General features: G+C 47.4%; 1 protein-coding gene across 1 annotated transcript in view; it reads left to right on the top strand.

Annotated features, from left to right (window-relative positions):
* Window positions 1–24,706, top strand: part of LOC146862495 (uncharacterized) — a 596,942-nt gene that overhangs the window by 71,766 nt on the left and 500,470 nt on the right. Inside the window, exon 3 of the mRNA XM_085641700.1 lies at window positions 8,281–8,350. Within this exon, the coding sequence (XP_085497826.1) occupies window positions 8,281–8,350 (70 nt within the window). The remainder of the gene's footprint in view (window positions 1–8,280; window positions 8,351–24,706) is intronic.

Raw genomic sequence — 24,706 nt, forward strand, 5'->3', positions numbered from 1 at the left:
TTCCCCCCTCGTTGGTGTAGCCTCAATGCTTAAAATAAAGTATCCTGTTCTGAATACTGGCACTGTTGCCCATGTTTCCTGGTACCGTTGTACATTGTGTTCATCGATTAAAAACCCGCAATTCATGATCAGATTGTTTAGGAGTAATACCCACAATATTCCATGAAAGCAGATTTAGTAAGGGATTTGAAAGTTGACCTGTTACAAAGGTATCACCCGTAACTAGCTGATTCTCGTCACACATGCTAGTGCAGGTACCCTTGGCTTTTTCTATTGTGGGGAGTGTATATAAACCCACGTCTTCTATATAAGTTATTATGAGCAGAGTCAATGTTTGTACAGGATTAACACGGTTTTATTGGAAAAATAGTATGCAGTCAATCAATGTTAGCTAATTCTGAATCTGTGGAATGAATATTTGACATAAGATCTATTTTCAAACTGACTGTAATGTTTAGTGCTTGCCTTATGTGATTACCCATTCATTCTCTGTGAGCAATCCACAGCTTTTCTTTTCCCCATATTTCATATCGAAAATACTACTTCGTGTTGGGGAGAGTGAAAGGTCGGCCACTGTCTGCTCTCATAGTAAATAGCATCATGGCATCCAACAATGTGGTGAAGGAGTGCTTGACTATCGGGGATAAAACAATCTAGATATAAAATGTGAAATACAATAGCAATGTTCACCTTCTAAAGAAAAGTCATAACAGAATAACAAGGAGGCAATTAAAACCCCAGCAGTCTTGCAAATTATGAATGAAAGGGGGGTGGCCGTAAGCAGCCTCCTCCGGTCAGTGATGTGTTAAGATGGGCATGCCATTGTCATGGACTTTGCCCCGCCCTGCCCTGAGGGAGTAGTTGAGGCGCCATACAATGCAGAGCATGAGAGAGGACCCCCTCCTCCAGCCCTCGCTTGCTGGTGCAAAAGTGTATGAGGTTTGGAGTCCCCTGGCCTTCTCATTGGTACAATGTTATTTTCTGTTCTTTCAAGATAGCTGCCATTGTATATTTTGCACAATATATGTCAAGGTTTAAGCTGGAACCGCAAACAGGTCTATTTGTAAATTATTTTATGAAGTTAATTTGTAAAGAGAACCAGATACGCTGCCCACTAAAAATTTCGAAATCCCCTAAACTGGTGCGCTATAAGTGTATGCAGTGTTTTTATTTTTTTTTTACAAACATCAGGCTTTTTATAGAAGATATTCAATCCCCGTAATTAATTCCTCAACCTCGTTATCCAAACTCACTTCAGTATTTGGGATTAGAGATTCGAGTGTAATCATATAAAAATGAGCTAAGGCTGGCTTTGGGAAATTCTTCGATTTCTTAAGGAATGTTAGGTGGCTGAATATTGCCGAAATGTATGATTTAATCCCGAATGATTTCCTTCTCCTTGGGTCATATAACATTCTTATTAAATTCCTGAGCAATCTCGATCTGGAACAGATTAATGAACATAAAAGCTGGTATATGAATTATTTGAAGAAATCCTAGTTGAGAAACCCAGGGAGTGGAAATAGTGTTAACTATTAAGGGTATAGATATTGCGTAGAAAGCAATAACTAAATGGGAAAAACATGAGGATTTGGAAGTCACAGCAAGTATGTGGTCCGTATTAAATAAACTTAATTTCAGCATGTTGAGGGGGGCTAATTGGCGTCTGATGCTATTTTCTAGCAAATGGCCTCTCTATGGACCCCCACATTTTCTATCTACGGTCTACCCCAACCAATCCGGTCAGTGTTTTCGCTGTCTAAATCAACTTACAGCCAATTGGACACACATCATATAGGATAGGATAGGATAGGATAGGATAGTCATTTGTATAGCGCAACGAATGCCGGAGCGTCTTGGCGCTGGTAGAGAGAGAGGGAGAAACATCCTCTTCATCAGGGAGTCTCATTAAAGAGCCATGTTTTTAACCGTTTTCTGAAAGCTTGATGATTGCCTAATCATTTCATAGAGCAGGGAAGCTTATTCCAAAGACCAGCGGCACGGAAAGAGAAGGCTCTGCCACCCCATCTGACTTTGCGTATCCGATTTATCTTGATGAGGCTTTGTGTAGTGGACCTTAAGACCCGGCCGGCCGGGTACATAAGGAATGAAAAACTTCTGAACATCCTTGGCTCCTCCTCCAAATATAGCCTTATGTACTAAACATATAGCCTTGAATTCTATACGCTGCTGGATCGGGAGCCAGTGTAATGTTTTAATGCCACCAGAGATAGATTGGTCTGTGGGAACAGCTATCAGAAGTCTTGCAGCAGCATTCTGCAGAGTCTGCAACCTCTTCATCTGAGTCTTATTTATCCCTAACAGCAAGGCGTTGCAGTAGTCTAGTCTCGATAATACAAGAGCTACCACCACCGTCTTGCGAAGGTCAGGTTCGATGAAAGGAAGAATCTTCCACAGAGTCCTTATTAAAAAGGAACATGATGAAGCGAGGTTGCTGACGTGTGCTGAGAAATTGAGCTGATTGTCAAAGAGCATACCCAGGTTCCTGACTTTATGCACAGGACTAGGGCACTCCCCCGCCTCCACCGGCCACCAAGATCCATTCCACACGGGGCTGCCCTGGCCAAATTCTATGATCTCCGTCTTCTCTGTGTTAATTTTCAGGAAACTCTCCCGCATCCAGCTCATAATCTCAGACAGGCAGCTATGAAAATTAGAAGCCACATCGTTTGATTGTTCCACAGTCGAGACTATGAGCTGGGAATCGTCGGCATAGGAAATTATGGTAAAACCATATTTCCTAATGAGCTTGGCCAGGGGGAACCAAATCGTAAGTGACAGGGTGTATATTTATATACAAGGTTTCCATAAATCTTAAAAGGCGACCATTCTTGTATAATTTCTTTGTAAACAGCAACTGTATATAATAATGCGCGTATTATTATATACAGTTGCTGTTTACAAAGAAATTATACAAGAATGTTCGCCTTACTTAAGATTAGGTTCCATTTTTCACTTTGGGACACAGTGCACAAATATCTGTTCTATTGTAAATTTAAACAATGTATATAATAAGTCTGTTGTGTTTATAAAACAAGTCATAATTGTACAAATGTGTTGGTGGTTCCTTGCCCTCTGACATTCTTCTACCCTCTTTTTATTGAGATTGTGCAAATTATATTGCTCGAATCATTTCTTATGAGTCCACAGGAACCGTTGTTTCCCCTTATATAACAATTACCCTGGTTCCGTTAGTGAGTAGGGTTCCCCTGTCCTTTCTCTTTTGACCGGTGTCGATGAGGGCTTGTACTTCTGTGCCCTCGACGGCGACCGAGCACATGGGAGGTGGCCGACGATCTGTTCTGCCAATGTACAACACCACAAACACCTCGTCATCTTCGTCTTCGTACATGGGCTGTCGCCCCTGCGGCTGATTGTCCGCGACCGTTGGCGGATCGTCAAGAGAGATCTGGCGGACGCGTTGTGCCATGCTCCTAGACCTCGACGACGTTTGCCTGAAACGCCCACCGCGGCATACTTTGGCATAGTGGTTTAGCCTTCCGCACCGGGAGCATGTCTTCCCTTTTGCCCCGCAGACGGCCGTCGCGGGGTGGTCCTCTCCGCAATATCCACACGGTCCCCCTGGTGCCGGTTGTGGTCTGGGCGATTGGCGAGCCGCTGAGGGGCGTCATTGGATGGCTTCGACTTTTTCCTCTTTGATCGGCGGATGTCGGGATGCGGCGACCGGCGTGTGTAGAGCGGCCTCCATCTCCTGCGCTCGGACGTCCGACAGTTCATGGGAGCGAGCTAGGACCAAGATCTCGTCAAGCGAGATTGCAGGTTGCCGGAGGATCAGCTTCCTCAGGAGTTTGGAACTGCATCCCAGGATGATTTGGTCTCTTATCTCTTCTCTCTGATCCGTGAATGTGCACTTGCTGGCCAGCCGGCGCAGCCGTGCGTAGAACATGTCGACTGACTCGGAGTATAACTGCCACGCACTTCTGAACTTGAACTTCTCAAAATCCGGGTTAAGTTGCGGGTCGAAGTGCCTGTTAAGTGCAGTGACCGCCGCGTCATCGTCATTGCCCGTGTTGGGGAGCATCTCAAAGAGGTCCTATATCTTCGCACCTCCATAGTAGATGAGGAGTGAGCGTTTAACGGTGCCGTCCGTTTCCCTTGTCCCCTTGTGTTAGACCTGGCACCTTGGCGTGAGTCTCCCTTCCACTTTTTGTCACTGTGCCTCATGTGTTTTGCTGGTGTTAGCTGCTCAGAGCACTGTGCCACTGCCAACCAGTGCCACAGTGCAAGTGCTCCCTATTTAAAATGTATATGTTGGTTGGATTCCATGATTGGTTTATTTGGTTTACTGTCAGACCCCAGTAAAGTGCACCGGGATTGCCCAGGGCTTGTAAATACAAATGCTGCTGGTGGGCTTGCAGCACTGGTTGTGCCACCCACAGAAGCGGCCTAGTAAAATGTGTCTAAGGTCTGCCATTGCAGAACCTGCGTGCAGTCTGGTACTGTCCTGCTGACTGGGCAAGTGCACCCACTTGCCAGTCCCTAAACCTTCCCTTAACTTCATATTTGTCACCCCTATGGTAGGCCTAAGGGCAGGGTGCATTGTAAGCATAAGGTAGGACAAGCCCTGATGTGTGTGGCATGTCCTAATAGTGAATTACAGCCATTTTCGTTTTTCACTATTGCAAGGCTACCTGTTCCCATAGGCCAGAATGGGCTGTTAGAATTGTTACATCCTATGATCCTAACAGGCCCAGGGAACATGGTAGAAATTCGAGTTTAGTATGCCTGAACTCAGACTAATAAAATACATCTTTTAGTAAAGTTTATTTTAATATTCTGGGTTTGCAAATACCGCTTTTAGAAAGTTGGCATTTGCTTGCCTAACCATTTCAGCCCACCTCTGCTATGGTGTGTATCTGCCTGTCTGGTTTGTGTGAGTGACAGGGCTGGGGAAACCCAGAGGGGCAGGACTAGGTAGCCTGGTGGTGAATAGAGAGATTGACATCCAGGTGGGTGGGAGGAGTGCACCTGGGCTCTGAATAGGGCTGTGCTCTGCCACCACAATGCTGGCTTCACCTCCTGTGGAGCGGCTGATGTCTCTGCCTTGCACCCTGAATAGAAAGTCAGAGTCATGCCAACAAAGTGCTCAGGAACTGGTTTGGACTGGGCAAAGGCCCCTCTACCCCAGAGGAACAAAGGAATTAGGGGTATAAGTATTGGGACCCTGTTCCCAAGAAATTAGATCCTGCTTGACAAGAAGAACCTCTGCCTGAGGAGAAGGAACCGGGAAAGCTGTAAGGAGGAGTACTGTCCCTGACCTGGGGGATTGGCCTGCAGTGGTTGCCTTGCTGCTGAAAGGAGAGGAGAAAGACTACAAAGACTTTATTTCAACTTGTGCTTCAAAAGATCTCCAAGGGCTTGGAATAGAGCTTGCCTCCTGCTGAAGTCTCAGGAACAACAGACTTCACCCCCCAGCTCCCCAAAGTTCTTTGGTAGTGCCTGCTGCTGTTGCTCGGCCTTCTGAGTGACTGCGTGTCGCAAGGAGCTGGAAACGTCTCGCATCATCCAAGAAGTGTCTCGCAACGCCGAAGAAGCGTGTCGCCATCGCAGCCATCGTAGCTGACGCGTCGCACCGCATCAAGAGAAGAGTCTCGCATCGAGAAAGAAGCGTGTCGCCATCGCAGCCATCGTAGCTGTCGCATTGCACCGCATCAAGAAAAGCGCCTCGCATCCACGGAGAAGCGTACCGCCGTCGGAGCTGCTGTCGTCGCATCGCGTAAAGGGGTGTCGCCGCTGCAACATCGCATCGAGCGGAAGCGTCTCGCAAGCGTCGGAAAAGAGTACCGCTGCCAAGGCCGCTGTCGTGGCATCGCGTAAAGGGTGTCGCCGCTGCAACATCGCATCGAGCGGAAGCGTCTCGCAAACGTCGGAGAAGAGTGCCGCTGCCAAGGCCGCTGTCGTCGCATCGCGTAAAGGGTGACGCCGCTGCAGCTGACGCATCAAGTCGAGTCTTCTCGCAACATCGGAGATGCGCAACGCATCTTGAAGATCTTCACGTCTTTATTTCTTTGCACCAAAAACTTCATCGCATCAGCATCGTTGCAACACTTTCGTTGTCCTGCGTGTCGCATTTAAAAGGTACATTGACTTAAAGTGTTGCATTTAAGAACTTAAGAGAACTAAGCAAAATTTCTACCATCTAAAGTAACAGTATTGTGTATTTTTGTCGTTTAATGGTCTTGTGGTAACTCTATATAAAGAATCCTTATTTTTAATATAAAACCTGTGTGGTGTCCATTTGTAGTGTTGTCACTTGGTTACTGTATGTGTTCACAAATGCTTAACTTATAACGCTCTGAGATAAGCCTTGTCTGCTCGCGCCAAGCTACCTAGAGGGTGAGCAGGGGTTATTTTAGGAGTGTAACCCCTTACCCTGACTAGAGGAAAGGTTCCCTGCTTGTTACAAGTACCTACCTGTGCCAACCAGAGAACCCGGATTCTAACACCTTGAAGAAGTGGTTGAGCCGTCCAACCCACGCTTTCCATTTCGGCGCGGCAGTGGCAGGATCTGAGGCTTCACTGAAGGGGGGGGTAAAGGCGCAACTGCCGCGTGGCTGTGTCCTGGGAGAGGCATATTGGCACCCCTACGTGGATTATTCGCTCCATCCTGCTGAGCAGCAGCGCCAGCTGCCGGTGGGTTGCTCATGGTGGCTGTGCGCTGTGGTCCTGGCGCAAGGGAGTGGCCTGGATGTCAAACTTGGGGACTGGGTGCGCATGCTAGCGCGTGGCCACGTGCCACTGGCTGCCTTGTGGCTACACGTGTGTGCGTGGGAGGCGACGTGCCCTCTGGCACAGTCCCGTGGTGGAAGAGAGGCGTGGGCGTAGCAGGCGTCTGTATGCCCTGATGTTCACTATTGTCCCTTTCACTTATTATTATTAATATTTTTTTCTTTCAGGTGTGTGACCTCCCCTCCACTCTTCTGTTGTGCCCCCCCTCTTTTTACGTGTCAGGAAACTCTGGGGCCAAGAGCATGCCAAGAGGTGCTTTCACCACAGTACAGTTTGTATCTGCAGGCCTGTTGCACAGAATGAGGTTGTTTCCCTTTTCTTTTTTTTTGTTTCTGCAGGCTCAGTCCCGGTGGAGCAGGCTGGTAGGAAACGCGCTGCGGCTGGAGCAGGCAGTGTGTAGGGCAGCCCAAGTTAAGGGGGCCTCGTCTTCGAGTAGCCGGTGGGTTAATCACATGGCAGGCACGCAGTCAGAGACCCGGCAGCAGGTGCGGGAGCGGACACGGCCGTAGGACTCGCTCCGTGTGGGCGGGGCAAGGGGCACTTACCCCAGGATACAGTCAGCCTCCGCAAGCGCCGCCAGCAGAACGCGCTCCCGTTTGGGCAGGGAGACGCGTGGGCGGGCGTGAGCAGAGAGGCGTTCTCAGCAGGGCAGGTGGTTTGCCGCGGAGATCCCAGGGCCAGAAGGCGGCAGGCGCTGGGCAAGACGGAGCTGCGCCGGTGGGCTCCACGAGCTACTTGCAGGAACCCAAATCCGCAGCAGAACGCGGCAGGATCACACGGGTAGGCACCGCACACTCCCATATGGAGCTGAACAGGTAGGCAGGCACGCGTGGGGTGCGACAGGCCTCGTCGCCAATGTAGCGCGGCGGGGCCTGGGAGTGGTTAGGACTCAGCAGCGCTCAATAATACACACAAGACTATAGCTTTCACTATCGTGGCCGGAAGACCCTGAGCGGTCTCCGGCCGTTTATTTAGCCCCTCGTGTCGAGCCCGCCCCGAGGGGTGTGGGGATGCATGAGAATGGCAACAGTGTAGTGAAGAGCCCGAGTGGCTCTCTACATAGGGGATAATTTAAATAAAGGTTAGGACAGCACACAACCCAGGTGATCAAAGGGGAGAAGCTGGATGTTAAGAAGTCCTGGACTGTCAGTTGTGTCCGGACTGTCCAGGAAAAATCTCGCTCGGTTGTGAGCTGCATTAAATTACATTAATATACACATGTTCTGTATCAGTATTCATTCCCTTTTACAAGAAACATGACTCTTCGCGAGACAGTTTTAATGCCATGGAATTCTCAATCATATATGTAGATGGAAATGTAGTCAACCATATCATATGTAAATCATCTTCTTTTTGGTTATTCAAAAGAAATATTTAAACTCGAATGTTAATTAGATTCATCAGGAGGCAGGAATTTATGGTGCATTGTCACAGTAGTTTCTGACCCTACCTGGAGTAGCTTTCCATGCCACTACCAGCACTAACTTACTGCTTTTGTTTCTCTTGCAGAACCTCGGTTATGCTCCGGATTTTGTGCACACTGCAATGGCTCCTTTTATAAAGGATATTCACAAAAAAGGTATGGCAAAATCTGGTGTTCTTCATGTCTAAAAGTGTGACTGTGTCTGATGGATTGTAACGATTCTAGAAACAACACCCAAAACAAGCATTGGCAATGCCAATAGGTCTGGCTTTAAAGGATTGTTGTGTGGTAATGTGAAACATTACAAGTAAATAGCATGGGAAGTGATATGCATTTGTGTGGAAGCAAAGAACTGTAGAATAAGATTGGTGTAGGTTTAAGGGCCTGGTGACCATTGCACTGTCGAACTAGACCTAAAATTCCATCTAGGTTACTGACTGCCCTACTCCTATCTTTGCTACTGCCAAAGAAAAACAACATAACTTATCTAGTTATCTAAGACACTTTAATAGCATGCCAATGTCTTGTATGGACCCCTGAAAGTTCAGTCTTAAGCAGCTGGATAAATAAACAAAATCATTACAGCTGTGTGGAGGACAAATACTTTTTCATGGAAGTACACAACTTATGCACAATCAAAACATGTATTGCTGGCTCCTAACATGTGGGAAGAGCCAAAGTCCCTTTCTATTGATGCTCACATAATTGTCTGCCGACCGCTGCCCTGTCATTCCAGACTATAATGAGGGTTCAGTGTAAGGAGTGCGTCTAAGACCATGTTTGCTCGCAAGATAACTTACACTATGATGATATATTTAGATAGAAATATGTTGACAAACTTAGACTATAGTCCCCCCCCAAAGACTGTAGTCCTGGTATCGTGAGACTTGTTTTTCTAGTTTGGTGTTGGCTCAGAACACCCCAACCCAAACCCTGCAAACGACAGGTTAGATTTGGATTACAGTGATCATGTGACAACGTGTTGTGCATCATCTATTCTGTCAATTTATGGGGTCGACAGACTAGCCCTGCTTTTCTCTATACCTCTTGAACCGGGAGAAAGAAAGAAGTTGCAGTAGATTCAGACTGAAATGTACAAGCCTGTACTTATTATATACTATACGTATTCACTGTATTGTAAAAAACAGAAATGTCTCAGATCTGCATGTACAAATACTCATTTATTAGTCATTCACAGTGCACAGGGGCATAGCGCACTCTTTGCTTAACACAGTTACTTTCAGGCCCTGCATGTTCTGCTGGCATGTGGCCCCAAGGCTTTTTACTCCTCCACAAGTTACTTTGGTCCCTGGCAGGGTAATGTCATTACAGCGATGCAGCACACTTGTGTGATCTTACTCTGTTGGCACGGGGTCCTGGATCCAATAGATGCTGTTCGTCAGATTTCTTTGTTCAGACAGTATAATTATTCATAGGCTGCTCGTTTCTTCGCACACACAGTGCTAGTAAAAGAAATATTTTGGAATCTCAGCTTCGGCAGTCAGTAATGTGTTCTCTCCTAGAAGGCAGTGGTATAACAGCTCTTTCAACAAGGTGACCAGTCATTTCCTGCCTCAGATCTGTTAGGCATGTTCTTTGAGCGAGACAGGGAGGCACATGGGCAATATCTTGTACATCAAACACAATTTTGCTTCTGCACAGTGCAATGCAGGTAACCCTCTCAGGCCCATGACAATAGTCAAGCTGAAATGCATTACATAAAATGTAAACATTCTATTTAAAAAACACTTTCTTTCTTGTCTCTTGGGAAAAAAATAACTGCTAATTATTTTCTGATCTTGTTAGGGTCCTCAACTATTGGCGTATATCACATACACCATATGGCACCACTTGCCACATAAACCCTCCACCATTCCATGCCTACCTCCAACACAACAGACCTATCACTGCCATCTCATCTACGTTCTTCTATTAAACATTAAACAAACATCAGAAGAAACAGTGTCCTTCTTTGATGAACACTCTGTTATTTCTCTTTGAAAAACCCAGCTGATCTGCAACAAGACATCCTATATCACTGATAGCTTTGATTCTCACCTCCCCTCCTACCTTTTAGAACTATGATTGAACACTGATTCAGAATACACTGTCTTTCTTGCAGCTCTCCACACTGACCATGCCACTTTGTCTCACAACCCTATCCGCTTTACAAAGGCAGGAGAGTTAGCATTCTCCTCAACAGATCACATAAGAATCCCCCTTTCATGACACCCTATGCTCCATCACCCTTTTTAGGTCTCGCCTTGCTATCGCTGAGGCAGAAAGAGTTCGTCTCGTGGCTGGAATCTTCCTCTCGGATCCAGAATAGAGATGTGCAGTGTGCTTTGTTTCGTTCTTTTATTTTTTTATTTTATTGGTGAGCGTGGCGCCCGCTTCAAGGACACCGTACTCAGTGTTAAAGTAAAAAAAAAAAGAAACTGACCGTGGTTTCCTTGAAGCGGCGCCGCGCACAAATGCTTGTTTTTTTCTGTCACCCTTCCTTCTCTTTTTCTGTTTCCCCTCCCTCTTGTTTCCGGTCCTCTCGACTGTTTTTCTCTCCCCGTCTGTCTTTTCTCCTCTCTCGCTTTCCCTTTCCCGAAGTGTCTCTGATGTGGAGACGGGGCTCCCACTGCCAAAGTACGTAAAAAATGCAGCTGCTCTTCTGAGACTAGGGTGGCATTATCTGGCCTGTAGTCACATCACACAGGCTGATGCAGTGTTACATCTCCCTGCTCTTGCAGTGTTGGCTTAACACCATCACTTCAGGACAGAATAATAGTGCACCAGGGAGACAGATGCACAGCTAGGAAGACTGGGTCTCACATTACCGAGTTCCTGCTTCATGCAGAGATTTGAATTGTTGGAAAAGGAGCATGAGACCTCTGGTCCCAAATGAATGGTTCTTACTGCGGCACAGGGAATGGCGTGGGCCCTTAAAAAGGAGGCTTGTTACAATGGTGCCTCTGGGGTTACTGCTTCTAATGAATTACTTGCGTATTTCTTAACAATACAGCAGTGCCTCTGAAATGTTTCAAACATAGCTGGGCGCGGACATGCAACACGTTTCACTTTGCTTCGGTGATTCTGGAGAGACATGTCCAGCTTTTTGTTCAGCTGCTCTGGAAGCTGTTTCTTTAAAGGCATTGTTACGTGCATGATTGCTTTGCATAACATAACACAGCATGACTGGATGTGACATGATAAAACATAACATATTTAAGTTGAGGATAAAAGAAAGCTAATGTAGACAATTCCTCTTCATGATCGTGTGGACATGGGTACCTAGACCATTTTTCAGAAAAGAGCGGTTCAGTCCAGTTTTCAAAAGCCTTTGCAGACATAACCAAATCTAGAGCGGGTAATTTGTAACTGGAAAGTAACTGTTTCTTAGAACCTGGATGTTTAAAAGCAGCCTATTGTTTAACAGTATTAGAAAGTACCATTGTAACACTGTAAAACAAGCATTTGCAATTTGCATTGCATTTGGGAGAGTTTGAGCTATTGGTATTGTAAATGACAATGCCTTTTAATTATGTGTTTTGAAAACCGGCAAGCGGTTCCTAAATACTTACAATCCATGCTTACTGAATGAAGGGTGGCAGTTAAAGGGGCGAAGTTGTTGCCAGCCTTGCTTCTCATAAACAACAACTATAAGCATGAAGTACATTTACACACCACTTGCAGATTTTCAAAACCCATAAATAAAAGACATTGTCATTTACAATGCCAATAGCTCAAACTCTCGGAAATGCGAGACCTATTGCATTGCAAATTCTTGTTTTAATTCCACCCTAACAACAATTATCATATATTTCAATGCAAAGGTGCTAAACTGCTGTCGTTTTCTAGGTGTCCTGGGTTCTTTGTCTGAAGACCTTGACAATGTCATTCAATCACTAGCACACAACACACCCCTATCACAAGAGAGTATAAATTAGACATCACCTTCTTCATGCAGCACCTCCTTAGCTACTCATTATGCAGTACTTACACCCACTCATATCGAGGGCGAACCATTAGACCTAGTACCGATCTCCAGTTCACGGTCACAGTCTCTGCCTATTATGAACCTTTCAACCTCTCATGATACCATAATTAACTTATCAGTCACCATCAGCCTGCACTCCCTCTCCATTGCTACCCTCTTCTGGCTAGAAAGCTCTGTACTATCGTACAGCTTGTACCTCACCAGTAAAATTGTGCGTTTGTTGGAGAACATAAACGTCAGCATTGTGCCAGACTGACTCCGTGCACACCCTCAGAAAATGTTGGCCTATTGTCCTTCTAGCCCACAGTGCACTATCTGCACCCCTAACCTTACAGGGTAACAAATGTGTGTGCAACCTTGTTACATGACAACCCTGATCCTCCAAGGAAATTGTGGTAACAGATCTAGAACCTTTTCGTTTGGACACTCATGTATACTCCTGTATAGCCAAAGAAATACACAAGAAATACTCCGCAAGATGTTTCAATATTTATTGAAGCATGGTGATTCTTTAGTAAAATATGTGTGCTGCGATAATTAGTAGAATTAAACAGATCAGTGTAATTGGCAATCTAAGAACAGTGAAAACAATGAAAGATTCCACCATTGTGCTAGGGCAGTGAATATATGCTGGCATATCAGTGGCGGCTGGTGACATTTGAAAGTAGTGGGGCGTAAAAGTTTGGGAGTGAGTGCTCGGTGGCGAGTGAGCCTGACTGCCATAAGGTGGGTTCGAGGGTCCTTCTCGCCATTTTTGTAATTACTCTGACTATCCCCAGAGCTAAACTAACACAGACTATCAGATGCTGATTAAGCTGCCGTGTAATATCTGAAAAAACTCTGGGTGAAAATGGCGAACACTGCACAGAGATGCTACCCTGACCACCGAAGCGCACATACATCCGCACCGGCTGCTCCCAGTTATCCACCCTTGAGCTCATTCATTTATTCTTACATCCACGTTTATCCACCCTATAATCAATTGACCCATACTGATGCATCAGTTATCCACCATCACACACATATTCATCCATCAACCCACAACCAAACATTTATCCGTCCATGCTCGCATTCATCCAGCATCAGCACACATTATGTAGCCACCCACAGCCATGCACACATCTATTTATGCATCCACACATCACCCATGTGTCTGCTTTCTCTGATGGCTGCATGAGGGTTCATATGTGTGGTGTCTATGTGGATGTATCTGCAGCTGGGTGTTGTCTGTGTGCATCTGGCTCCATCACAGCATGTGCGTTTTGTGTCTGTGAATTGAAGCATATCACACAGCTAAACGCGCATACTTACAGTCTTATTGGCTTCGGCACAGTTTTATTTAACCACCTGTTAAGAAGTGTATTCAATTTTTGCACAAAAAAACATTGAACTTGGTCGGCCCTTCTCGGAAACTGAGACATGATGAGAATGTTATCACAGGCTTAATCTATGATGTTGTACATTTGCTTTAAAAAGATAAACTCGTGGCCAGTGTCTCCCTAAAATCATTCTTCCTGTTGTGGACTTTGCGTGTCACCCTTTGTGGTAGCAGGGCCGTGAGATGGGGGGGCAGTCACAGGCCTTCCTGTGACCCGCGCTGTGAATTTTGGAATTAACAAAGAGAATGGCATGGCATGAGAAGTCCGTAAGAGACTTCCATTTCCTGACAGCCGACGGCATGGCACGTCCAGAAAAGTGTGACACACGGCCGTCCAGTAAACTGGCTTACTAGTCACACGTCACACCCGCCCAGTAAGGGCCGCCCCGTCAGCGCGGGCACCTGGCTTCAATTCCGCTCGGACACTCACACTTCAATCACTATGGTTAGCGCAATGTTTAATTGCGTTTCATTGGCAAAAAATGGAACGTGTGTTGACCACGTACGATTAATAGCACATAACCAATTCTCTATTCTAAAACTATCTTAAAGTCAGAAGGTGCAACAATCAGATTGCTGCACATTTTCTTTACAGAAATGCCGAGAACTAATGGAGGTTCATGTACTGCTTTGGAAAGATTTGTTTCATGTATGAATGGATGAAAGATCACCAATGAATCACAGGACGCCAATGATTGTGCGAGATCCTGGGACTTTTTGCGTATGATTGTGTATTTTATTTCTCTGTATCGAGTTTGAGTCCAATATTTCAGTTTTATTTCGTCTGATCATTTACCAGCTGAGCATGCTTAGTCATCTTCGTTGCCAATCTGACAGCTTTGCATCGCTGTGTTTTCTTTTTTTTTCTAGATACGTTTTCAAATCAGAGGCTTATTGGCTAACGTTTTCCGAGTTCCATGAGGGGCTGAGGAGGTCGCACTCTGGGCTATCTCTGGATTCTCTGCAGACCACCCCGGTCTGCACTGAGGAGGTCAAAGAGGTCCGCAGCGCCAAGGCCGCCTCGGGGCGCTGTGCACATTCCACGCTGTGGTTTACGAGGATGCAGAGCGGCGGGTCACCACAGAACAATCACATTCACACCACCCGTTATAGAATGTAGACAGTTACCTACCTGAGTGAGTCAGGGGTACCGCAGTCCGCACCGCCTCCGCTCCAGGCCGGTCACTGGTTCTCGTGTTCGTGCTGAGGGAAGCAGGCAGTTTCCTGCTTCCCTGTCCTAGTCCTACGCAACGCACTACGCAGTTACGCACACCAATTAAAACGCTGGTAGGCGGAGCATGCGAGCGCCCCAGCCGGGACATTTTCTCTGGGTAGAGAACAAGGAGAATGGGCGGTCCCGTTCAAGGGCAGGGGGGAGTGGCTTACCCACTGTTGTAGATACTGACTGTTTGGCCGGCTCCAGGGCCGACGGCCAAACAGTCAGTATCTACAACCGTGGGTAAGCCACTCCCCCCCTGCCCTCGAGCACGACTGCCCACCCTCCCGCCCCCAACCAAGCACAGAGGCACTTCTGCTTTCTCGCAATGCGAGAAGGCAGAAACAAAAATGCTCGTTTTTAACATTTATGTTTCTACCTTCTCGCACCGCGAGAAAGCAGTGGGGCAACGCCCCAACGCCCTAATGGGGGAGCCGCCACTGGGGCATATACATGCTGTGTATAGTGCGCTCCTACCTAGCACACCCTAACCTAGTCGTGTCTAGGGTGGGTGATTCTCCAAATCCTTGGTGGATGGAATAACTCCCCATTACCTGGTAGGTGTCATCAGGCTGTCTGTCTTGGTGTAGAGCTGGCATCCTTTGGGTCGGTAAAAAGGAATCAACTGAGTATTCAGTGACCTCGCAGTGTCAGATGAGTGCTCCTCTCCCCAAGCAAGGAAGTGGTTCTGCTTATATAATAAACAGCACCCATGTGGCCATGTCGCAGCCCCTGTTCATCCATTTGCGCAGTGAACTTGTATTGAATGTTCAAGGTGTCTTGATAGTGTGCCTACATAGTAGAAATGTAAGCAATCTGATTTGGAGAATGTTATCCTGCATTGTCACGCCCGCAAATGTATGTCAAAAGTCATCTTGTGTAAAGAAAAGGCAACTTCAGAAACATAAGCATGTAATTGGTGTTGGTCCTTACTGGGCCTGTCTTGACCACATGACAGTTCCACCTCTCTTCCTGAATTACTAGACCTAATACATAATGGCCTCACTGTAGGAGAGTAGGATCTGCTTCTTATAGTTAGCCCTACTTTTTGCTGATGTTTCACTGTTTTTCGACTTTAGTCTGGCTGGGGCCCTGCTAACCAGGACCCCAGCCTAGCTGCTTCTTCTCTAAATTGATTACCAGTACTTTAGGTACACTCCAGATTGGATTCTGGGGTACCCTTATAAGTCCCTTGTATATGGTATACTATGTACCCAGGGCATAGGTACCCCAGAGGCCTACCAGGGGCTGCAGCATATATTATGCCCCCCCGGGAAGCCTTCCAAAATGACACCACAGGACTGCTACTGCAGCCTGAGTAAGGTGGTGAATGCACCCCTTACTGAGATATAGGTTAACTATATCTCTCCATATCACTGCACATATAAACCTATCAGTTACCCCTATGGCAGGCCTTACTAATCCTGAAGACAGGGTGCTGGGTTTTATGTGAGAGGGTGCCCATGCATGAGCAGAGCCACTCTGCAGCCTTCGGAACCTTTATTCCGGGGTTGTTTGTGATGCAGCCAAACCATATACTCTTAAGTGCATTATAACCAAACTGTAAATGCGAACGTTGGAATGGCTGCACAGAAACAGGTTGTGTTTGGTGTCAAACACCTTGGAATCATACCCCCACACTAGTAACTGGTGTGGGAGTATGATCCCACCCTTCTAGAGGGAGTGACATGACAGCACCGGTGTATCAGCTAACAGAGCCCTGGCATCACACAGACACGAGTCTACCCACCTGCTGCTGGACGAAACTCCAGCAGGGGAGGCCTGGACAATAGGTTTCCTGTCACAGGGAGGTGTCACCACCTCCCAGACAGGCTTTAGTGTATTGGGGCTGGGTGGGTGCACTCCAAGAGTTCTTTGAAGTCTGCACTGGGGACACATTTGGTGTCCCTGTGCATAGTCCAGCTCAAACCGGTTGCAGGGGCTACAAGCCCCTGCTCTGGCGTGAAACTGTACAAAGGAAATGGGTGTAGCCACCCCTCTTTCCTGACCCTCCCATAGGTGGGTCCCTAGAGTCTGTCCAACGCCTTCCTTGGGTATAAGATAGGATCCCCTGGCAACAGGACTTTAGATTACACCTGGACGAAACTCTCATACTGAATCCTGGAACTTCGACGATCTACACTGAACTAGATGACTGAAGAATCTCCCTTGGAGTAAAGGAGTTACTCCCCTGCAAGGCAGGCACCAAAGACGCATCTGACCGGTTTGCATCTTCAAAGCTCCCGCCGGACTCCAAAGAATTTTGCAACACAGGAGGTGGGTTTCTGTGGTCTTAGAGGTCGATCAGTGCCCACAGCAAGTCTGAGGTCCGTATCCCTCGTGGCGACCGTGCAACCCGAACCCCTGGACACAGTGTCACTTTGCAGAAGCATCAGCTCTCCACAACTCCTGCAGCTGAGCTTTGGGTTACTTGTAGCCCTGACCACGAGCAGCATTTGCACCGAAGATTGCCCGCCTACACTCCACGAGTGTTCCGTGATCTGGCCCTTTGTGTTTTCTCTCAAGGTCCCTTCGCGATCCCTGGTCCATCGACTGGTGGTCTCTGTGAAGGCAACTTTAACTTTAATTAGGCTTACCTGGTTGTTCCAGATGTGCCCTGACTCTCCATCGCTTGGGGAGTCCCCAGAACCTTGCTGGTCCGCACCAAAGCATCTTTTCTCTTCCGGCATGGGTTGCTGTTGCCAAGGCTTGTTTGGTCCAATCCAGTCACCGACACTGCAGCACTCAACATTCTTCGTGGGACAGCTCGAATCCAGCTCCTGGTCGTCGTCGACGCCTCCTGGTCCTTGTGGCTGCAAAGTCAAGCTTCACCTCTTCGCACCTGAAACACCCGACATCGGTGGGCATTCGTCCATCGTGCCCCTGGTCACTGGCAAGTGACCTAGACTCTGTCCCCTCTGCTTTCAGGTTCTTCTGATCTTCGATCCAGGCATGGATTACACTGGACACCTTTCTTCTTCCTGGCAGCAGCACTGTGCAGCATATCGCCATTGAAATGAACAACGATTCCCGACACCATTTGACACCTATGCACCCGGCTTCCCTGGGTGAGGTAACTCGAGTACCTCAGTGCTCCCGTGGGTGCTGGCCCTATAACCCCCTAAGTCTAAAGGGGTTTGCTCAAAGTCCTCTCTTAAGTGTCCTTAACTTCTAAAATTCCAACCGTGACTTTCCCGTAGAATAGTACGGAGCTCGCGGCTGTGTTCTCACACTACACACGCCCCCGTGGGTCTACCTTGGGTGGTTCCATGGGGTCCAAGCGATTCTACGTGCTCTAGGCACTGTGCCTGGTCAAGTCGTGGTTCTTATACCACTTTCTTAATATATGGTTTGGTCCGCCCCTAGGACCAATTGTATATTGTGCTATTTACTGTCGTTTTAGAACTGTATTATTGTGTATCTTGGACTCTAATCTCATAAAGAGATTAGTAGTGAGTGTTTAGAAATAAATACATATATTTTATATATACCTTGTGTGGTTCTCCTTTCATTTAGTAATTCACGAGGTTATAATCTGGTAAACCAAGCTGCTTTACACTCCTTCAAGACTTAGCCTGAAGGCTGCTCTCCATAGCTACCACTAGGATAGCTTTTAATAAAGGTTGTCTTTAAACCTATCATTAATAAGGGTTGTTTGGACTGGTGCAAGGTGCCCACTATAACTAGTGGACAGCATATGCCAGGCCAACTTCTCACATTGGTGGCAGCGGTGGGATTCAAGCTTGCTATTGCTTTACCTGATAATCTCTTTGAGTGACTAACTGAAAATCACTATAGGTACATATAAATCAAGTCCAGAATAAAGTAAGTTCTACTGAACTTGGAGTTGGGTTAGCAAAGGGACCAGCACACCCCTTTTCCTCAACTCAAGAGAGTCTAGTATCTCCCACTAGGTTAGGTAGGTGCAACACCTCACTACACTAGTATGTCTTCAGCACCTGAAGCCAGTGGCTCCTTGTCATCCAAGTATGACCATCTCACATTCGGGGAATTGAGAAACGTGTACAGCTAGGAAGTTGAAGACAGCGAGGAGTGCAAACACTCAACGCCTCATGGAGGCTCTGCTGTTAGATGATCTCAGAAAGACTCCAGGGTCTGATGAGGTAAGCAGGTTGGGTCGGGCAGCAGAAGAGGAAAGGCCAAGAGGTGACAACACCTATGACCAGGACTCTGAAGCTGACCAGGAGGATCACGATTATTCTAACCTGGAAAATCCAATCCATCCTGAAGGTGAGGGAGAATGCCTCAGTGGCCCTCCCTATACACCACCTGGAAGGATTGGTGGTGTGCCAAGAAGATCAAGATCTCCTTCTCTGGAGTCTAATCATTCTGGTACATCTGGAGGGACCTCTGTCTCTCATAGGACAATTTTCCCCCAGAAGAGGGAGTCCTCTTATGAGAGAAATTGCAGACTGATCCAGTTTGAGGAAGCTAAGCTTAGGATAAAGAGGGAACAGTTAGCATTGGACAGAAAGCAAGCTGCTGATTAGGCTGCTGGGAATGCTAGTGGAACCCATAATATATATTGGGATGATGGACTCCTGTACTCCGAGAGTAGAGACCCCAAGCCTGGTGCTTCCAGGTGGTTGGTTATACCTCTGAAGTTCAGGGGCTTCCTATTGACACTAGCCCATGATATTCCCTTAGCAGGACACCTGGGCCAAAACAAGACTTGGGACAGAATTGTCCCTCACTTTCATTGGCCCCACATGTCTGAAGACACCAACGAGTTTTGTTACTCCTGTGTCACCTGTCAAGCCAGTGGTAAGGCAGGTGGTACAACAAAGGTCCCACTGATACCACTACCTGTGGTGGGGATTCCCTTTGAGAGAATTGGGATTTACATAGTTGGTCCCATGGATCTTCAGACAGCATCTGGGCACAGATTTATACTGGTGGTGGTGGATCATGCCGCTAGGTACCCAGAAGCCATTCCCCTTAGGACCACTACAGCTCCTGTGGTGGCAAGGGCCCTACTTGGAATCTTTTCCAGAGTGGGTTTCCCTAAGGAGGTAGTATCAGACAGGGGTGCAAACTTCATGTCTAGTTACTTAACATCAATGTGGAAGGAGTGTGCAGTAAATTACAAATTTACCACCCCTTATCACCCACAATGCAATGGGTTAGTTGAAAGGTTAAACAAAACCTTAAAGGGCATGGTTAAAGGTCTCCCAGAAAAGCTTAGGCGTAGATGGGACATCCTTTTGCCATGCCTTCTATTTGCCTACAGGGAAGTTCCACAGAAGGGGGTTGGTTACAGCCCATTTGAACTTCTGTTTGGACATCCAGTTAGGGGTCCATTGTGTCTGGTGATGGACGGTTGGGAGTTACCTCTCAAACCCCCTAAATAGGATATTGTGGACTATGTACTTGGTCTCCGCTCCAGGATGGCTGAGTACATGAAGGAGGCAACTAAAAACCTTGTGGCTAGCCAGGAATTACAAAAGGCCTGTCATGACCAAAAGGCTGTGCTGACTGTTTACCAGCCAGGGCAGAAGGTATGGGTGTTGGAGCCCTCCAAGACAAATGGAGTAGCCCCCATACAATACTTGAGCAGAAGGGAGAGGTTATCTACCTGGTGGACCTAGGAACTGCCAGGTGCTCCACTTCAACAGGCTCAAGCCATATGTCGACAGGGCTGACATGGGCTTGTTCATGGCAACTGATGAGGGACAGGAGGAAGAGAGTGACCCACTCCCTGACCTGCTCTCTCAGAACCCTGATGATGGGTCAGTTGATGGTGTAGCCTTGGCAGGCAGACTCACTGTCCAGCAACACACTGACTGCAAAAAAGTTCTCAGCCAGTTTAGACATATGTTCTCACTGACTCCAAGTCAGACTGCCTGGTGCACTCATGAAGTGGACACTACGGACTGTCTGCCTGTTAAAAATAAGATTTACAGGCAACCTGATCGTATCAGGGACTGTATCAGGGCTGAAGTCCAGAAGATGTTGGAATTGGGAGTCATTGAACCCTCAGATAGCCCTTGGGCTTGTCCAGTAGTCTTAGTGCCCAAACCTCACACCAACGATGGCAAGAAAGAGATGAGGTTTTGTGTAGACTAAAGGGGTCTCAATGCAGTCACTAGGACTGATGCCCATCCAATCCCAAGGGCAGATGAGCTTATAGATACTTTGGTCTCCGCCAAGTTTCTGAGCACATTTGACTTGACAGTTGGCTACTGGCTGATCAGACTAGCTGATGATGCAAAGCCAAAGACAGCATTTTCTACCCCTAGTGGGCATTCCCAATTTGTGGTGATGCCCTTTGGTTTGAAAAAATGCACCTGCCACTTTCCAAAGGTTGGTGAATAAAATTTGTACGGGTCTGGAAGCCTATAGTGCAGCATAACTAGATGATATTGCTGTCTTTGGCTCCATCTGGGAGGATCACCTGGTCCACCTGAGGAATGTTTTGGAGGCCCTGCAAAAAGCAGGCCTAACTATCAAGGCCACTAAGTGCCAGATAGGGCAGAGTCAGGTTGTGTACCTGGGCCACCTTGTGGGTGGAGGCAGGTTCAACCTTTGCAGAGCAAAATCTAGACCATAATGGACTGGGTTGCTCCAACAACCCAGACTCAGGTCAGAGCTTTCTTGGACCTGACTGGGTACTATAGAAGATTTGTCAAAGGTTATGGATCCATAGTAACCCCCTTGAATGACCTAACTTCTAAGAAAATGCCCAAGAAAGTTCAGTGGACAGTCAGCTGTCAAAAGGCATTTGATTACCTAAAGCAGGCCATGTGCACTGCTCCCATTCTGCAAAGTCCTAACTACTCCAAAGAATTCATTGTTCAAACAGATACATCTGAGTTGGGGGTTCGGGGCTGTGTTATCACAATTAAATGATGAAGGTCTGGATCAGCCAGTAGCTTTTATTAGCAGGAGGCTGACCCCCAGAGAGAAACGTTGGTCAGCCATTGAGCGGGAGGCCTTCGCTGTGGTTTGGGCTCTGAAGAAGTTGAGGCCATACTTGTTTGGCACTCACTTCATTGTTCAGACAGACCACAAGCCCCTCTTATGGCTAAAACAGATGAAGGGTGAAAACCCCAAACTTTAGATTCAGGGGATGGACTTTACAGTGGAACATAGACCTGGGAATAACCATGCCAATGCAGATGGACTGGCCAGATATTTCCACTTAGAACATGAAGACTCAACTGGTCAAGGTTAGTTTAATGTCCTTCCGTTTGGGGGGGGTGTTGTGTAGGAGAGTAGGATCTGCTTCTTATAGTTACCCCACTTTTTGCTGATATTTCACTGTTTTTCGACTTTAGTCTGGCTGGGGCCCTGCTAACCAGGACCCCAGCCTAGCTGCTTCCTCTCTAAATTGGTTACTAGTACTTTAGGTAAACTCCAGATTAGATTCTGGGGTACCCTTATAAGTCCCTAGTATATGGTATACTAAGTACCCAGGGCATAGGTACCCCAGAGGCCTACCAGGGGCTGCAGCATGTATTATGCCACCGCTGGGAAGCCTTCCAAAATGACACCACACTCTCCATATCACTGCACATATAAACCTATCAGTTACCCCTATGGCAGGCCTTACTAATCCTGAATACAGGGTGCTGGGTTTTATGTGAGAGGGTGCCCATGAATGAGCAGAGCCCCTCTGCAGCCTTCGGAACCTTTATTCCGGGGTTATTTGTGATGCAGCCAAACCATATACTCTTAAGTGCATGTTGTGGTTGGTGTCAAACACCTTGGAATCATACCCCCACACCAGTAACTGCTGTGGGAGTATGATCCTACCCTTCTAGAGGGAGAGACATGACAGCACCGGTATACCCGGTACCAGCTAACAGAGCCCTGGCATCACAAAATGGATGCTGCCAGCCACAGACACGAGTCTGCCCTCCTGCTGCTGAATGAAACTCCAGCAGGGGAGGCCTGGACAATAGGTTTCCTGTCACAGGGCGGTGTCACCACCTCCCAGACAGGCTTTAGTGTATTGGGGCTGGGTGGGTGCACTCCAAGAGTGCTTTGAAGTCTGCACTGGGGGCACATTTGGTGTCCCTGTGCATAGTCCAGCTCAAACCGGTTGCAGGGCTACCAGCCCCTGCTCTGGCGCGAAACTGGACAAAGGAAATGGGTGTAGCCACCCCTCTTTCCTGACCCTCCCATAGGTGAGTCCCTAGGGTTTGTCTAACCCCTTCCTTGGGTATAAGATAGGAAACCCTGGCAACAGGACTTTAGATTACACCTGGACGAAACTCTGATACTGAATCCTGGAACTTCGCCTATCTACATTGAACTAGATGACTGAAGAATCTCCCTTGCAGTAAAGGAGTTACTCCCCTGCAAGGCAGGCACCAAAGACGCATCTGACCGGATTGCATCTCCGAAGCTCCCGCCGGACTCCGAAGAATTTTGAAACACAGGAGGTGGGTTTCCGTGGTCTTAGAGGTCGATCAATGCCCACAGCAAGTCTGAGGCCCGTATCCCTCGTGGCTACTGTGGAACCCGAACCCCTGGATACCGTGTCACTTTGCAGAAGCATCTACTCTCCAACGACTCCTGCAGCTGAGCTTTGGGTTACTTGTAGCCCTGATCCCCAAGCAGAATTTGCACCGAAGATTGCCCGCCTACACTCCACGAGTGTTCCGTGATCTGGCCCTTTGTGTTTTCTCTCGAGGTCCCTTCGTGATCCCTGGTCCGTCGACTGGTGGGTCCGTGTGAAGGCAACTATAACTTTATTTGGGCTTACCTGGTTGTTCCAGGCGTGCCCTGACTCTCCATCGCTTCGGGAGTCCCCAGGACCTTGCTGGTCCGCACCCAAGCATCTTTTCTCTTCCTGCGTGGGTTGCTGTTACCAAGGCTTGTTGGGTCCAATCCGGGCACTGACACCGCTGCACCCGACATCCTTCATGGGCAGCTCGAATCCAGATCCTGGTCATCGTCGACGCCTCCTGGTCCTCGTGGCTGCAGAGTCAAGCTTCACCTCTTCGCACCCGACATTGGTGGGCATTCGTGTATCGTGCTCCTGGTCACTGGCAAGTGACCCAGACTCTGTCCCCTCTGCTTTCAGGTTCTTCAGATCTTCGATCCAGGCTTGGATCACACCGGACACTTTTCTTCTTCCCAGCAGCAGCACTTTGCAGCAGATCGCCATTGAAATAAATGACGATTCCCGACACCATTTGACACCTATGCACCCGGCTTCCATGGGTGAGGTAACTCGAGTACTACGGTGCTCCCGTGGGTGCTGGCCCTAGAACCCCCTAAGTCTAAAGGGGTTTGCTCAAAGTCCTCTCCTAAGTGTCCTCAACTTCTTAAATTCCAACCGCGACTTTCCCATAGAATAGTACGGGGCTCGCGGCTGTGTTTTCACACTGCACACGTCCCCCATGGTTCTCCTGTGTCACTCCCTTGGGTGGTTCCTTGGGCTCCCACCGATTCTACGTGCTCTAGGCACTGTGCCTGGTCAAGTCGTGGTTCTTATACAACTTTCTTAATATATGGTTTGGTCTGCCCCTATGGCCCGTTGTATTACTGTCGTTTTAGAAATGTATTATTGTGTATCTTGGACTCTAATCTCATAAAGAGATTAGTAGTGAGTGTTTAGAAATAAATACATATATTTTATATATACATTTTGTGGTTCTCCTTTCATTTAGTAATTCAAGAGGTTATAATCTGGTAAACCAAGCTGCTTTACACTCCTTCAAGACTTAGCCTGAAGGCTGCTCTCCATAGCTACCACTAGGATAGCTTTCAATAAAGGTTGTCTTTAAACCTATCATCAATAAGGGTTGTTTGGACTGGTGCAAGATGCCCACTATAACTAGTGGACAGCATATGCCAGGCCAACTTCTCACACCCACTATATTACTACAGAATACATTGATATTAAAATTCAGTCATACCCTCCATCACGCTTTTGAATGTAGCTACTCTACGTGCACA

The sequence above is a fragment of the Triturus cristatus genome, chromosome 2_2, assembly GCF_964204655.1.
Source record: "Triturus cristatus chromosome 2_2, aTriCri1.1, whole genome shotgun sequence".
NCBI lineage: Eukaryota > Metazoa > Chordata > Amphibia > Caudata > Salamandridae > Triturus > Triturus cristatus.